This window comes from Podarcis raffonei, chromosome 2, assembly GCF_027172205.1.
Source record: "Podarcis raffonei isolate rPodRaf1 chromosome 2, rPodRaf1.pri, whole genome shotgun sequence".
NCBI lineage: Eukaryota > Metazoa > Chordata > Lepidosauria > Squamata > Lacertidae > Podarcis > Podarcis raffonei.
In genome coordinates this window covers 30,612,509-30,628,026 of record NC_070603.1, presented here as the reverse complement: position 1 = coordinate 30,628,026, position 15,518 = coordinate 30,612,509, and the positions used below count along the sequence as shown (strand labels likewise).

The 15,518-nt window shown below is 45.5% G+C and overlaps 2 protein-coding genes across 13 annotated transcripts in view; both read right to left on the bottom strand.

The window, feature by feature from the left end:
* Positions 1-15,518, bottom strand: part of TBC1D16 (TBC1 domain family member 16) — a 139,689-nt gene that overhangs the window by 51,997 nt on the left and 72,174 nt on the right. For 6 of the 12 annotated variants that reach the window (XR_008328767.1, XM_053375536.1, XM_053375543.1 and 3 more), the window contains exons 1-2: positions 12,626-12,755; positions 6,942-7,033 (exon numbers count right to left, since the gene is read on the bottom strand). The gene's annotated coding sequence lies outside the window, so the exon portion shown is untranslated. The other 6 variants (XM_053375537.1, XM_053375539.1, XM_053375541.1 and 3 more) reach the window with 6 other exon arrangements.
* RMI2 (RecQ mediated genome instability 2) lies at positions 13,223-15,358 on the bottom strand. The gene has a single exon (XM_053375551.1). The coding sequence runs from the start codon at positions 15,301-15,303 to the stop codon at positions 14,866-14,868; it is 438 nt and encodes a 145-aa protein (XP_053231526.1). The 5' UTR covers positions 15,304-15,358; the 3' UTR covers positions 13,223-14,865.

Below are 15,518 nucleotides of genomic sequence, written 5' to 3'. Positions count from 1 at the left end.
GTGCAATTTGGGAACTGCTGTGGCTATTGTTTCTTTTGTAGCATAGTGACAAGCCTCTGTATACATAGCCTCTGACTCCTCTTGAAAATGGAGCTTGTCCAGCAACACATTCCTGCCATCACCAGCTTCAGATATGAACTGGCTCCAAAGGTCCACCAGAAAAAAACAAGCCAAGGGAAAACTGATCCCACTCAAAGCCTCCCCTCCAAGCACAGTTGTTCCTTTTTAGTCAGTACTCTTTGCTCACAGGGTCAGCTTAACCCGGTCTGGTTTCTATGGTCCCTGTAGCAGCACCTGGATATACCAGGTGGGGCATCCCCTGCAATGCCAGATTCAAGTGCTTGTAGTCTGTGCATGAAAAGACAGGTAGAAAATGAAAGAAAGAGAAATATCAGGAAGCAAGCCTAGATCAAACCTTACTGTGTGCCTGTCCCCCTAAATAATTAACAGGAAAGCAGACTGGGGGAAATGCATGCATAAGCTAACACATGCAGATAAAGGAGAGAGACAGTCAGAGATGCACAAAGGAGAGAAGGAAGGAGGAAACAATGCCTTATGAGGAAACAATGCCTTATGAGGAACGGCTAAGGGAGCTGGGCATGTTTAGCCTGGAGAAGAGGAGGTTAAGGGGTGATATGATAGCCATGTTCAAATATATAAAAGGATGTCACATAGAGGAGGGAGAAAGGTTGTTTTCTGCTGCTCCAGAGAAGCGGACACGGAGCAATGGTTCCAAACTACAAGAAAGAAGATTCCACCTAAACATTAGAAAGAACTTCCTGACAGTAAGAGCTGTTCGACGGTGGAATTTGCTGCCAAGGAGTGTGGTGGAGTCTCCTTCTTTGGAGGTCTTTAAGCAGAGGCTTGACAACCATATGTCAGGAGTGCTCTGATGGTGTTTCCTGCTTGGCAGGGGGTTGGACTCGATGGCCCTTGTGGTCTCTTCCAACTCTATGATTCTATGATTCTATGAAACAAAAAATGGGAGATGCACTAATAGCAACAGACCTAAAAATCACACTATATAAAAGCCAAGAAGCTATTTATACACACAAATAGTTCACTTTCTACCTGTTCTTAAAATTATGGCTTTCCCCTCTTCCTTCTAGAACATCTCCCTTTGCACCTTCTGGCAACCCCATTACCTAGAGAACGTGGGTTTTCCTTTCCTCCACTGCAGCAGCATGTATGTACCATGGGAAGGGAGGCAGGACATACTTCTCCTCTAGTATTAAAGCAGAGGCAGTACATTTTTGCAGTGCTGGGCAGGGAGGACAGCCTCCTCCTTCCCTAGTGGTATGATCTCCACACACAGAGAGAATGTGTTCATCTGCCTGCATGCTACATGTGTCGTCTGTGTGTGTACTGTATATGCATGAATGCAGTTGCGATATGTATGTGTGCAAACATGAAAATGAACATACAGTGGCCATGCCCACCACCGGCATGCACCTCCAATGCGGTCCTCAGGCCAAAACAGGTTAGCCACTGCTGAATTAAAGCCTATTCCATCTGTACCATGCACCTGGGACTACAATGGCTGCAGCACTTCCTTACTAGGGTTCAAGTGAGGAAGCATGTTAAGGAACTACACAGATTTGAGAGTAATTTGCCAGAGGGCAGCTCTTAAGATGCTGGTTTTCAGAAAGTGCATCCCATCATCCTTATGGAGGAGTATATTCCTTAAACATTCTGATAAGGTGACCCGGTTATTTCACCAAGACATCTTTGAAATTTCACATGCTACTCTCCACTACTGCCAAACACACACTTCCAGGTCAAACCAGGCTCAAAAGCTCTTGACCCATGTATATCTCTCGTCTCACTGAAAAACGCAGACAAAACGAAGATGCTCACACTTCTGAGGAGAGAAGCAAAACTGCTTGCAGCCATGTTGCTCCCCTGTATTGTGCAGCAAGCCTTGTGTATTGTTGAGCTTGTGTGACAGTGTCATGATGTAGTAGCGTCTTACTGGCAGAGTCAGGGAGCAGCAGATGCATCCACGGGGGGGGGGGGGGAATGCAAAGGCAGCATTTCCTCTGGAAGAAAGGGGGGGGGAATCTGGCCTGCTCAGGCACAAACTCACATGTTTTCCAGCTATTTTCTCCAGGGGCCTGAAGCAGCAGTAGATTGACCCCCTTATGGAATGAAAAGCAGCCTCGCATTATCACCAGCTTTTGCTGAGCAAAAGCAAGGCAGCTGCAGAACATGAAAAGGGCTTTTTTTGTTTGGTTTTTTGCCCACGATGAGGATCTAAAAGCAAACAAACATGCCACCTAATCCTACACTGAACTTGATCTCTCTTGCTACACACAAAGAGTGTTGTTCAACAGGCATAAGAACCTCTGAATGACAGTGCTTGGGAAACCCAAGACAGCATATGACATGAATACTACATTTCAGAGAAGGCAGGGCTTATCAGGCTGGGAGGAGAAAAGTGGTTGCATCAACTCCAAGCCATTAGGGCCACAGATAAGCAGTAGTGCACCTGCTTTACCTGCAGAAGGTCCCAGGTTCAATCTGGTCTCTCTAGTTTGGGTGGGTGAAAGACCCCCGTCTGAAACCCCGGTGAGCTGCTGCCTGCTACAGTCGACCAGCCTTCCCAGCCTGGTGCTTTTCAGACATGATGGACTCCATCTCCCATAAGTCCCAAAAAGCATAGCTTAATGGCCATGGGTGATGAGAGTTGCAGTCCACCAACATCTGGAGGCTGGGGAATACTGGTATAGGCAACACGGAGCTGAGTAAACCAATGGTCCGACTCTGTGTAAAGCAGATTCCTGTGCTCCTATGGATGTATCAGTGGGCACAGCATGGTTGCTCCGCTTCTATGGTTAATGCCACTGCATCCCAGCAATGCATAATCTTCTTTTCACATGGCTCAGGCGTGCATCATGTTTATAAAGCACAGAAGCAATGTACCGTATTTTTCCGTGTATAGGACTAAAAAAATTAGTAAAAAACTGGGGGTTGTCTTGTACACGGAACATGGGCACCTGGAGGGATTTTTAAATATTTAAGCATATGTCCGGGATTTTGGCTTGGGCGGGCCGAGGCGGTCCCTCCTGCTGCCATCCCCCCTTTCTCCTCTGCATCCAGGCTGCATGCTGGCGACTGGCTCACCTCCTGAAGCCCCCGCTGGCTTGACCACCAGAGCGAGAGAAGCTGCCACCGCTGCTGCTGAAAGCTGCCTCCTCCTCATTTTATTTGTATGCCACCTTTCCACAGTTAAAAACAATACTCAAGGCGGCTAACAACATGATAAGATTTACATAAACAATAAGATTTACATAAACAATAAATAAACCACATCAAAAAAATACACAACCAAGTGGAAAACGATTTCCACATAAATCAAAATATAAAAATAAGAATGCAGCATTAATATCACAGCTGCCTCTCTTTGCTCTTTCATTTTTTTCTTCTTCCTCTCAAACTCCCACCCTGCCCCCAGCCCGCTCACCACCCTCCTCATCTCAGTTTGCTCGACAGCCTAGCCTGGCGCACAGTGGGTGCTGCCTCCCCCCAGCTCTCCCTTGGTATCCTGCTTGGGAGCCTCCTTCCCCTCGCTTCCCTGCAGCAGCAGCTGCCACCGAGGGGAGCATGCAGTGCCCCAACTGCTGCCTTTGATTCTGCACCACGGTGCACTGCATGCACACCTCATGCTGGAAACTTTGAGGGCGATCGCCCCAACAAAGATCAACAACTTGCCGCTGCCAATCATCCAGGTTTTCACTTATGATTTAGGGTTTTTTTTTTTTTAATTTTGGGTTCAAATAAATAGGGGTCATCACATACATGGAGGCATCTTATACATGGAAAAGTACAGTACAGTGGTTCCTCGGGTTACATACGCTTCAGGTTACATATGCTTCAGGTTACAGACTCCACTAACCCAGAAATATTACCTCGGGTTAAGAACTTTGCTTCAAGATGGGAACAGAAATCGTGCTCCGGTGGCGGGCAGCAGCGGGAGGCCCCATTAGCTAAAGTGGTACCTCAGGTTAAGAACAGTTTCAGGTTAAGAACGGACCTCCGGAACGAATTAAGTTCTTAACCTGAGGTACCACTGTATTCTCTTTTGGGAGGTGCACAGCATGTCAACAATGTAAGTGCACACAGTTCACCTGAACTGTGTAGGAGGAACCCCAGAGTAACATGGAAGCGACCGCACTGCTCCAAGTAATGCGCAGAGCATGCCTACATTGCAGGTTCTGAGGAGAGACACTTCTTGGGGCATATTCCCAAGTAAACATGATGCAAGGCCTTGGTGCAGACAGGGGATTAGTGCTGTGGCATCACTCTCTAAAACAATTCCTGTTTTAAATCACGTACTGTAGAAATTTCAGGTTTGGAGAGTCCAGTTCCTCATGTTTGGAAACAGCAAGCAATTTGTGAAGCTGGCCCTTCAGTGCTCTCCCCCACCTGTGATGCAATCATGTGCGGTGAAATAAAATCCCAGCTGCCTTAAAAAATAATAATTGCTCATGCCCTATTAATTTCCTCCCACACTCAGCTGCTGCTGCTACTGCTGAACACCTGTGCTGCAGCCCACAGCGTACTTCCAGTCAGCTACTGGCTACTTTCATGGGCAGTGCCCCTGGAGGCAGGCAGCAACTGGATAGCCCCCAGGCCTTCTCATCAGCAAAGAAGTGCCTGAGCCAGCAGAAACAGTTGGCTGCTTTCTTCTAAGGCCCATCCCTTTTGAACAAACAGCCGAAGAACAAGATCCTGTTGGCAGGGCTGCTCACTTGCTCCGGCTGCACGTTTCTTCTTTATCAGAAAGAGGAATGGCTTTTAGGAATGGTCTGGCTGGGAGGATGCATTTCTTATTGAAGACTTGGCACAGTTACAAGAACCCAGTAATGTTTGAAAGGCATGGAAGGCAGCATGCTCCCTGCAGCAAAGCACTGAAGATTTATGCAACGCCCCAGCCAACTATGGGAAAGTCAGAAGCGGGGGGATGGGAAATGGGAAATTTAGATATGCACAGCTCTTCTTAAAATTTCCCCATTACAAAATTAGCACAGAAACAAAGAACAGTAAGAGAAAAGATAAAAAGGACTGTGAAAAGCACGGGGGCAGATGGGTATAAGCAGAAGATTCAATCGCACACAAAGAATTAATATTGCAAACCAATTTATTTTGCATTTCTCTAATCAAGACGAAGGAGTGTGGCCATACCATTAAAATTACACAATAGAAATTACTGCAGCAGTGCAGAGGTCCCAAGAGCTGCCATGGAATCGAAAGGCATATTCAGAAGAGGGAGCTGTATTTGATTAAGAGTTTTGCTACAAGCCAAGTCTGCGGAAGAATGGTCCCGTATCAAAAGATGGATGCAGCAGGAACTGGGATGCCTGGCTTCATTGCTGGTTGTGAGGAGAGGGGGACTTAACAGGTTACATACAAGAACTTTTGAGTTCTTACTGTAACTGCAACGAAAGCATAGTCGGTGCTTCCTCTAACATCACGTGCAAGAAAATGAAGAACCTAAAACTCAAGTATGCAATACACTTCCTTCTTTAGTTATTTGTTTCCTTAAAAAAAACCACACAAATATTTATATTCTGCATTTTCAGCAAATGGCTTTCCAGGCATCCAAGGGATACAATTTAAAACACAATGAAATCCAGGTAGCTTATAAACAGCAAATGCACAAAAGACTAAACAAAAGAAGCAGCAGTGGAAAGCAACCAGTAAAATCATAGCAAAAAGGGCAAAGTATGACTGCCCATAACAATGAGAGGATAAAACAGTTTTTAACCTGTTGCCAATAAGTAAGGCACCAAAGAAGAGCTCATTTGGGAAGATATTCCATAGATATAGCACCACCACAAAAAAGCCCTGTTCCTCAATAGATAGCTGCCTGTCCTTCAAAGATGGGAAGGGCCCAATATGAAGACCTCAGCTAACAGGTAGGTTCATACAGAAGAAAATGGTCTTCTAGATATCCTGACACCAATGTGCTTTGAACTTTAAAGGTCAAAAACAGCACTTTGAATTACATCCCATATACACCAGAAGCTAGTGTAGATGTTTAAGGACTAGCAATATTACGGCTGGATCATTCAAGTTTCCCAAGACATTTTCCTCCCCCCCAAAATCAGCTTCACATATAAGGAATTACAGTAATCCAACTAACTGTTCAATTCTAACCATATCTACTCAGAAATAAGTGCTACTGAATTCAATGGGGCTTATTCCCATGTAAGTGGGTTTAGGATTGCAGCCAAAGATATTACTAAAACAAGGGGCAACCATGGCAATTTCATCTCTTTCAAGTAGTCACTGTTTCTGAATTCACAAAGTACTTTGCTATATTTGCAAGGCAAACAAAAAGGGAGGGAAGGAGAGAAAACACGACAATGGAAAGCATCAGTGCCAAGGAGGAGACTATATTTCTTGAGGGTGGGGGCGGCTAGTCTTACTTCCCAGGAACTGTTAAAACAATGGGCACTCCCATCTGGGACGGTATCTGGAAGATCCTAACCCCTGCACGCCTTCAGTCCCTGCCCTCAGCTAATCAAGTTTCTGACGGGGCAAATCCAAATATTGACTATTGCTATTTGCAAAGTGTAACTGTATTGTTGTAAGGGAAGAAACAGCTGCAGAATTTCAATTAGTATTTACGCAGCACTTTATGGGTGCTCAGCAATGCACTTGACATACATTATCTTGCGGTTAGCCTTGCAACGACCCTGCAAGGTAGGGCAGCCCTGCTATTCCCACGCTGCAGATGGGGAGATGGGTCTCCTAGTGAGTTTGTGACTGGGATGAAATTAGAACCAGAGACTGAATTGTAGCTCAGTCTCCACACTGGCTTTAGTACAGTGGCTTTAGTACAGTGGTCCAGATCCACCACCACCCCTCTAATACTGTGCACCACACAACTTAGGGGAGGTTTTCTGGAAACAGCAGCATGAGTAAGCGCTACTCACCTCTCTTGCCCAAGAGAGTGCCAAAGCCGTGCAAAGGACTGTGCTTCCGCTGGCATCGATCACAGCAGCTACAACTCATTGTACAGTGTCACCTGTAAAATGGGATCAGAAGTTACCTACTTCACAAGGGTGGTTGCAAGACTGAACACAGATTATAATGTACTTTGTGAAGTAAAGGATGAAAGAAATCTTGCATATATATATATATATATATATATATATATATATATATATATATTATCTCTGGTGCACAATAACTGGTGGTTATTCACTCCAGAGGAAGTTTAAACATGGACAATCTCTCTCAAGATAATCTACAGACCTCTTAGAGAAGGGGTGCCCAAATGTTTCTGAGCACAATTCAAAGTGTTGGTGCTGACCTTTAAAGCCCTAAACAGCCTCGGTCCTGTATACCTGAAGGACTGTCTCCACCCCCATCGTTCAGCCCGGACACTGAGGTCCAACGCCTAGGGCCTTCTGGAAGTTCTCTCACTGCGAGAAGAGAGGTTACAGGGAACCAGGCAGAGGGCCTTCTCGGTAGTGGCACCTGCCCTGTGGAACGCCCTCCCAGCAGATGTCAAGGCAATAATAAACTATTTTACCTTTAAAAGACAACTGAAGGCAGCCCTGTTTAGGGAAGTTTTTAATGTCTGATGCTGTATTGTTTTTAATATTCAGTTGGAAGCCGCCCTGAGTGGCTGGGGAAACCCAGGCAGATGAGTGGGGTATAAATAATAAATTATTATTATTATTATTACTAAAGAGGGGCAGATTTGATGAAGTGAACATGCATGAGGGCTGATCAAAGTTGCTGAGGATTGAACTTGTTGAGCTTTATTAAGGATTTGACCCCAATAAAAAAATTGCCACACGGGCTGGATGAAACCGGCCATAGGGCCAGATGAGGACCCCCAAATGGACTTTGGACATGCCTGTCTTAGAGCATCTCTAAGAGAGTTATCTTATAACCATTGGGCAGAAGATCAAGTTACCAAATAAATAAATAAATAAGCAAGCAGATATCAAGAGTCCTTTTGAGGCATACCAGACAAGCCTCTTGAGAAGAATATTCCCCCAAGGGATTTCTGCTTCTTAGGAGCACACCCTGAGGAGCTGAGCACAATAGCTTCTCAATCACCCATTTACAAGGCATAACATATTCTAGACCAGCTACAGTGCTCTGGCACTGCAGTGAACGTGCACCTCACAGCCCAGAATCATGTACAAATAAATGACTCAAAGAAATGAGTAAGTCCTTTTAAAAAAAATGAGCTCACTGGAAGCTGATTAAATCATGTTTTAAGGAAGGAACGTTATCAACTTTTGCTCTGCTAAGTAAACTTCCTTGTTAGGTCAGGCCTGAGCTCTTACGCAAGAAGATCAGCACAGCACTTCTCCCCAGCTCAGCTCTCATTATCTGGTCCAAGCAGTGCCATCAGCTTACGCACCACTTGACAAACCTTCCACATCACTTCAGCACTGTGGTTTTCAAGCTGTGTTCTATGAAATCCTGGAGCTTCCTGGACGCTTATCAGGGCTTTCTAGGACATTAAGATTCTTTACAAAGTTGGCTTATGCATCATTACCAATCTTGCCCTGAAATGTGCAGCTGTAAAGAAGGTTGGGGTGATTTCTCCTTCACTCAGGATGATGGCAAGGCCCAAGAAGTCTGACCAGTTACCACCAAATGAATGTGTTCTGGGGTGGAACACCCTTCCCAATACACAGGGGTTCTGGGCAGATACCCAAAGGCATATAGATTTGGAAAAGGTTTTATGAAAGTACAAACTTTAAAAAGACTGCCTTAAAATGTCCACAGCAACAAAACTCGCATACTTTTATTTTCAAAGCTACCCAGGGATATAGACCAGTGTTCCATTTTTCTGTAAGGTGCTATTCCACAATTAGGTGTCATGCAACTATTAAACAGCCACCAATATTACAACCACAATACAGTGGTACCTTGGGTTAAGCAATTACTTCCTTCTGGAGGTCTGTTCTTAACCTGAAACTGTTCTTAACCTGAAGCACCACTTTAGCTAATGGGGCCTCCTGCTGCTGCCGGTGCGCCGCCGCTGCACAATTTCTGTTCTCATCCTGAAGCAAAGTTCTTAACCCGAGGTAATATTTCTGGGTTAGCAGAGTCTGTAACCTGAAGCGTCTGTAACCCAAAGCGTCTGTAACCCGAGGTACCACTGTACTGGTGACAGTCTTTCTTGTCACCACATCCTCAGCTTGAAAACAACTTTGAATGCCTGGTTTGCTAACTTTAATGGAACACAGCACCCCACCTCATCCAGACTATCTCTACTCTTTGCCTCCTGTTGAGTCTGGCTATCTATTGCTTCCAGTTCACCAGTTCAACCACTGCTGGATTCTTGACTCCTGATCCTGTGAGCTCTCCGTGCTGTTTCCTAATTGCTTGCTTCTGCCTGGTGGCTCAAACCTCCAAAAACCACTGTAATCTTGGCAGAAAGTATGAGGAAGCTTCCTTCCCCCTAGAACATTCACTGGACAAGTTGTCCTGGAATTGTGTCCTTGTGTGTGTGCAGCAATCTCTATCCAACTCCTGTCCTGTACCTCAGCTGGTCTTGGCCTTTTCCTTAACTTCATTCCCAACTCTTAAAACCACCAACACCCTTCCTCTACTTAAAAGTTAATTGGGGATTACTTAAGTATACAGTGCCACTTCTTGGTCTTCCGAGTCAAGAGCCTTTGCTCATCTCCTACTCACCAAACCACCATCTCATTTGATCTCCTGATTACTGGCCTGTGTGCAAAGCGAGAGACGAACTCCTATAACGTGTACGTCAAAGACTAATCTGTGCTAAAGCCTCAGCCCAGCCCTGGTATTTACAGGTGCATTCCTAGGGGCCTAACTCCTCTGCTCAGCGTAAGCAGGTTCTCTGATGTTCCAAATCTACATGCCACATGCTACAGCCCTGTCAGCATCAACAACTATGTTGCAGCTGTGGTTCCACCTCAACTGAAATCCTCTTGCAACTTTGCATTGCTCCTTGCTGAAAAACCTTTTTTTAACCATCACCTAAACTCAAAGGACTTTGCTGCCAGCCTTTTTCCTTTAACATACTAGCAAGCATGGTTTTATATCTACCCAATTTTACACTGTACTTTTGGCGCAGGCTAGTCATGCTTGTTTTTAAAACCTTCCTTCCTGACACATTACCCCTTCAAACAACTTCCCTAGTGGGATTTTGTGTGTGTGCGTGTCTTAGTAACAGGAAGAGCAACTCTGTCTTTTAACACCTTCCCCACCATCAACTGTACTTTAAGACTTATTTTAAACAATAGCTTACTTAGAAGTTATTATTTCAAGTATATGGACAACGGCAGAACCATTCCGATTCCTAGTGCCAAGTCTATACTTACTGTAGAATGTTATGTACTGCATGAATAGGAGAGAATGGCTCCCAGTGGATTTGTTCCCCTTTCCAAAGGGAATTGCCTTCCAAGAGAATGCATGCATGACCAGAAGACTATTAGCTTGTTAGACATACGTTGCTGTAACTTTTTATTTTGTGAACCACCCTGAGACCCCCAGGTATAGGCAATATAAATTCAATTAATAAAATATTAAATAAAATAAACTTCATTGGTAATATCCTGAATGCATTGAAACACCTCAGTTACTGTGTTATTTAAACATAGAAGTTTGGAGAAGGAAGAAATACAGCGGTACCTCAGGTTACATATGCTTCAGGTTACACACTCCGCTAACCCAGAAATAGTGCTTCAGGTTAAGAACTTTGCTTCAGGATAAGAACAGAAATCGGGCTTTGGCGGCGCGGCAGCAGCAGGAGGCCCCATTAGCTAAAGTGGTGCTTCAGGTTAAGAACAGTTTCAGGTTAAGTACGGGCCTCCAGAATGAATTAAATACTTAACCTGAGGTACCACTGTAACTACACATGGGACATGACTACACAAAAATCGAATTATACTAGGTAGAAAGGAGAGACTATGTCTCTTATTATGCTTGTGGCCTTTTATGCTCTGAGCCTGGGGACTCAACTGTACATTGGTATTGACCCCATATGCTATGAGATCCATACTTTATGGCCTCCCGGGCTAATCTGAATTATTCACTGTATTCAGGTTGTGGGGAGAAAAGGAAAGACACAACCTCTTCCACTGCTGGCAGAAGCTCTGTAAATTAAAAAGTGAGCAGAATGGTCTGCTCATCAATAGCCTGATCCTATGCAGTTAAGCATGCCCAATTCTACACAGGATTAATAGGCTACTATTCCACATAAATGAGACGCGGGTGGCGTTGTGGGTTAAACCACAGAGCCTAGTACTTGCCGATCAGAAGGTCGGTGGTTCGAATCCCTGCGATGGGGTGAGCTCCCGTTGCTCGGTCCCTGCTCCTGCCAACCTAGCAGTTCGAAAGCACGTCAAAGTGCAAGTAGATAAATAGGTACTGCTCCGGCAGGAAGGTAAACAGCGTTTCCGTACGCTGCTCTGGTTCGCCACATGACCCAGAAGCTGTACGCCGGCTCCCTCAGCCAATAAAGCGAGATGAGCGCCGCAACCCCAGAGTCGGTCACGACTGGACCTAATGGTCAGGGGTCCCTTTACCTTTTTTATTCCACATAAGGGCTCTCCCTGCCCCACCCCACCCCAATCATGACATTTACATATTGACACAACTGCCAAGGCAAGCTTTTAAAATAAGCATAACACAAAACATGAGGATCACCTAGCAGGATCTTCATCAGGCTTCATCATGCTACATATGTCTTCTTAGAAACTGATTGCTGCTACATCCTGCCAAATAACTAGCGAGTAAAGGTTCCAATTTCACCACTGTGTTCCAGGAAGGTGGGGGTGGGGGGGGGGAGAGAGATCGTGTCTAACTCACAGCTTTTCTGCACCAGAATACCATGTATTGTGTGTCATTCCCCACCCTTTCCCTGCCTTAGAATTATTTCTAAGTGTTAATCAGTGAAAGAAGAATGCCACATACAAATGCAACTGAGGAACTTGGCATACCAGCCCAGGGTAATCTAGTGTGACTGAAGAGGTACATTAAAAAACAAGAAAAAAACATTCATTCCTCTGCCAGTCACATAACAGAAGGATATGCTTAATGCACTGCAAAAAAGACATATGAACCATAGTACATATAAACAGATGTACCTAGGAGAGTTACCCCAAAGGAAAGCATGTTCCCCATGTATTCATCATAAGCCTTCTACAGTGACATACACTTATCTCCTTCTCTTCAGACTACATTTCCCTTGTCTAGAGCACTATGGTGTTCAGCTTTCAAATACTCAATGGCCAATCCCTGCTCACAATACCAGGCTCTTCAGTTCCCTGCCTCGCTAGTATAACAACTGGCTTCTCTGCACATATAACCTCAGGGTCAACCCCTAGTGTCTATACAGCCACTTACAGTGCAAGCTTCCCACCATAATTTCCCCATAGATACCAGTGTCAAAACACATGCGCCCTGAGCAGGTAACCTACAAGAGGATGGAGACCACCCCCCGAGAGATGAAGCTCCTTCCCAGAATCAACCCATCGCGACCTCGCCTCCTCCAGCACCGCAATACATCCCATTCACCCCGCTCACCCACCGCAGGGCCTGAATGAAGACCCCACCCCAAAACCGAACCGGCTCCACACCTCCCACAATCTATTATTTCCCAGGGAATACACACCTCGAGCAAAGACCGCGAGAGCAGCCTCGCCCACGCCCCCCAAAGCCCAGCAGGGCAAATTCTCACCCAGAGGCCACCGCCGCTGCCGCCTCCTAAATCCTCGCCGCGCGAGAGGAGGGTCTGCGGGAAGGTGGGCGCGGCCACCCTTAGGCACTCCCACCCTATCTGCCTATCCCTGCCCACAGAGCCTTCCTTCCCGGATCCGCTCCGGGCTTAGAGGATAGAAAGAGCAAATACTTAGGCCGGCAGAAGGGCATCGCGTGGAGACGGGGGACTTTTGTCATATGTCCGGTTTCCAGGGACGTGCTGCGTTCGCATCCTGGAAAAGCTTTGCTGCACAATATACGCAACCCTTTCCCCACTCCCGTTCCCCGCCTCTGCATCTCTGCTGCAAGAGCCAGGAGCTTCAGTGTAAAGAGCAGAGGTTCCCAGCATGCAGAGCCAAAGTGGCTTTGTCGTGCTGGGCCATTTATTTATTTTTTAAAATGAGTAACATACTCTGTAGACACTACGCTGCATTTTAAAAACCTAAGAATAATTAACAGCATTGAGCTGCAAAAACAAGGATGCATGAGAAAATAAGAGCCTTCAGCAACCCAAAATTGTAAGAGGCTTTATAGAAAATGACAACTTGGATTTTTTGTATTATATTTCTTCCATATTCACTTATATTTGAGAAACATACACACATTAAAGTTCCACGTTAAATTACACAGCAGTTGAGCATTTTAAAATAAACCTACTGCATGAACTTAAATACATTCAGTGTGACTGCCTTGGCCAGGGTTTCATGCTTCTATTTCTGCAGTCTGCTCAGAATAATAGTGATAATACATGGTGAACTGTTAGTTAAAGGTTGCACTAAAAAGTTAATCTATACACATCTCTGGACTACAGCATGGCTGCATCTCCTAAACCTAGAGATTATGCTTTTGAATACTATGCAACTAGATTTCATGTCCTCTATTTTTAGTATATCTTTATTGGAAAACTTGTATTTCTGTTCCATACTATTCAGTGCTCATGCTGTGACTGAGTTATTCCAGAATTCTTTTTTTAACCCAAGTATATATCTAGAAATACACATGTGGAACACTTATACCTGAGAAGCTGAGTCTGCAGAAAATTGAGTTAGTACCCTCTGACCACCACTTCGTATGTTAATAGTACTCAGCAATGCCAAACCTGTTAATATAAACATTTTTGTTTGAGCATCAGAAGTAAAAGGAAACTCGATTCCATGATATGCTGTTGAGTCACAGCAAACCAGAGAGACTATGCATAACTAAATCCAGTAGCTAGCAAGAGATGATTCTTTAATATTTGGACAATGTAGAAATACTATGTGTGTTTAGTATGCGCTTCTATGCTGAAACGCAATATGCCCCAGAGCAGCATGCATCAGCAACTACCCTGCATTCTTTTTATTTGGGAAAAGTACTACCTCAAAATCAGGAGTAGATTGTGGATTAATTAATAGCTACCTCCACACCTCACAATAGTCACACATTAGTAAGCAAGGCAAGTTACAAAACAAGGCACATCAATTATGCATAAGCTGTGATGTTGAATTCCATGAAACACGAGCCATTAAGAACCCCACTGGCCCGTCAGAAAATGGTCAGCATAGATGATCAAGCTGATAATAGGCTCAGGTTTTTATTGTAACTTTCGTCCATCTTGCAAGTGTCTCCCCGAAGCCACATATGTATAGCTGTCCAGAAACTCCATTAGTCCAAATATGTCCTGGGGCAGAGGAAACAGTATTTCAAAGCAGCATGGACTTCATGTAGCAGTTCAAGGAATTACAGTTGAAGTCAGATGTCTGGACTGCAACTGGTAGTGAAATCGGCAACTCAACATTAGATGCGTTGTAATACAGAGAAAGTGCAGGCCGAAAGAAGAGCCCAAAGTTTTGCAACCAGATTCTTGACTGCGGATGTTTTATCGTAGCAGTGACAACTGCATTCTCCACTAGATAAGCTAACGTTACTTGACCCAAGTTGACTAATTGGAAATCAGCGACAGCCCTCCTCCAAAAAGGGGGTTGGGATGCAAGCATTTCCATCTCCGTTGCTCTGTCATATCTGCAGCAAAGGAACCAAGGTCAAATTCCGCTGGTTAATCAAAGTTCTCCTAAAGGAGGAACCTTATTTGGCAAAAAAAATTTTAAAAAATCCAAAGGTGCTTCTTCAGCCTCCTAGGTTCTTTTGAGAAGCTGTTTTGACAAACTGTTCCCATCACAAAACGTGCCTATGCAAATCCTCCACTTCCAGCTGCCACATGTCCCTGTGCAGGGGGTTGCCTGAAAGGTCCGTCATCTTCACAGCTCGGATGGTGGGCTCTGGGCTGCAAGACACCACCAGGCCCATCACCATCACGTACTTCCCGGCGCTGAGGCAAGGCCGCCCCTTGGGGATCTTCTCCACGCCCTGAGCCACGAAAGGGCCGCTGTCGTCCCGCAGCCGCACCGTCGAGCCACCTTCCTCCACGGCCAGCACCGTGCCCTGAAGCCACACCAGCGACACGGCGAGAGCGGGGCGCCGGTACTCCTCCCGGTCCAGCAGCCACGGGCCGCCAGGGACCCGGCGGCACCGCCTCAGGTGCGCGGCCAGGACCTTCACAGGCGGCGGCAGCGGCGGCGGCGGCGACTGCGCGAGGCGAGAGTCTTCCGACATGGCCCTGCTTTCTTTCCCGCCAATTTTCACGCCGCGAAAAGGATGACGGGCCGGCGGAGCCTTCCAGTAATATCGCGAGAGTTGAAGGAGTTTTTTTTTTTAAAAAAAGCAACAGACGCACAGGTTCGTTGGCCATAGAGAGAGGAAAAAGAAGAGTGGACTCACAAAGTTCTCCATAGATTAAAATTAAACTGAGCTGGTATTCCTCCCCCGCT